We start from the raw sequence: 1455 nt of genomic DNA, 5'->3' as shown, positions 1-1455 counted from the left end.
AAACATAAATCAATAAAAAAAGATTTAATCTTCTTTAATCTTTTTTTTTTTTTTTTTTTTGGTCTAAAAGAGAGGGGGGGGGGGGGGGGGGGGAGGAATTACCGGTTTCCTAAACGCCTTTGCTGTGCACACTGAGAGTTATTTGTTTAAGCCTAACACAACACAAACGAGACATAAACACACACGCACATTTTTTAAAAAAAGGCTCCAGATGTGCCCTTTTAAAAAAAGACTCTAAGTAAGGGAAAGGGAAGAAAAAAAGGGAGGGGGAACAAGACATCTGGACAGCAGCAGCAGAATCTGAACAAAAGTGAGTGCTGCTCACTCGCCTTACCTGTGAAGTGGTGCTGTAGGGGTATCCGAACTGAGAGAAGGACATAGTTGCTCCTTATTTTTGGACCATAGGCAATATTTTCCCCCCAAGATCGATTGTAACTAAACCCTGCTTCAAGATGCACCTTCTCACACACACATTTCCACGTATGGCTTTTTTTTTTTTTCGCTCAATTATAGATGATTGCACTTAAGAAAAGCAGCCAGACATCTGGGGGGGGGGGGGGGGGGTTGGTGCCTGGATTAAAAAAATAGGCTACCCCCCACTTCCCATCGCTCTTAATAAATATGTTTGTATAGAGAGAGTTTAAAAAGCCACCCCACATGTATAGAGAGTTTAAGCGCAAAGGGGCTTTTTCAAAGAGGGGGGGAAAATCACGTAGGGCATGCAAGATACGGAGCCTGCTTGTTGTATTATTTTCTGCTCTATAGGTCTTTAGCGTTCAGCGGTGGGCGAGGAGCGGGGTGACGTCACGGCCCTGCCGGCAGGAGCAGGCAGCGGCGGGCAGGAGCAGGCAGCGCCCCGCGCCCGCTCGCAGCACTTGTTCCATGTTGTTTTAATGTTGTGCTGTGATGCACGTCAAAGGCAGGGACGGGAGGTGCTTTGCGGTTGGTCTCTCCCTTTTCTATAGGTCTTTAGCGTTCAGCGGTGGGCGAGGAGCGGGGTGACGTCACGGCCCTGCCGGCAGGAGCAGGCAGCGGCGGGCAGGAGCAGGCAGCGCCCCGCGCCCGCTCGCAGCACTTGTTCCATGTTGTTTTAATGTTGTGCTGTGATGCACGTCAAAGGCAGGGACGGGAGGTGCTTTGCGGTTGGTCTCTCCCTTTTAAACACAATCCAAAAAAAAGGGGGCAAATCACGGCATCCACCGGTGTGTCCCCCCGGCACCCGGCCAGCGTACCCCTGCAGCTGCAGGGAGGAAGGGCGGAGGGCAGGGGCCGCGGAGGCAGCGGCGGTGCGAGGGGAGCTTGGGAGCACCCGGGACAGGAGCGCGCGGGGCCCGGCCGGCGCAGCTCCCCGGCCCTTCCCGCTGCCCCCGGCTCCCACCCTCAGGGCCGGGCTCTGCTGTACAACACGGCACTGCTTTTGCAATCGAGCCGATTAGTTGTGTGTGTCCTCCCGTT

At 53.5% G+C, this 1455-nt stretch overlaps 1 protein-coding gene across 1 annotated transcript in view; it reads right to left on the bottom strand.

Moving 5' to 3' along the window:
- The window catches only part of IRX6 (iroquois homeobox 6), a 2451-nt gene extending 2072 nt beyond the window's left edge, over window positions 1-379 (bottom strand). Inside the window, exon 1 of the mRNA XM_009276783.1 lies at window positions 335-379. Coding sequence (XP_009275058.1) covers window positions 335-379 — 45 coding nt within the window. The remainder of the gene's footprint in view (window positions 1-334) is intronic.
- Window positions 380-1455: the final 1076 nt, after the last annotated feature.

Source organism: Aptenodytes forsteri, unplaced genomic scaffold, assembly GCF_000699145.1.
Source record: "Aptenodytes forsteri isolate BGI_AS27 unplaced genomic scaffold, ASM69914v1 Scaffold33, whole genome shotgun sequence".
Lineage (NCBI taxonomy): Eukaryota > Metazoa > Chordata > Aves > Sphenisciformes > Spheniscidae > Aptenodytes > Aptenodytes forsteri.
Note: the sequence above shows the minus strand (reverse complement) of the source record. Positions and strands in the feature narration are given on the sequence as shown.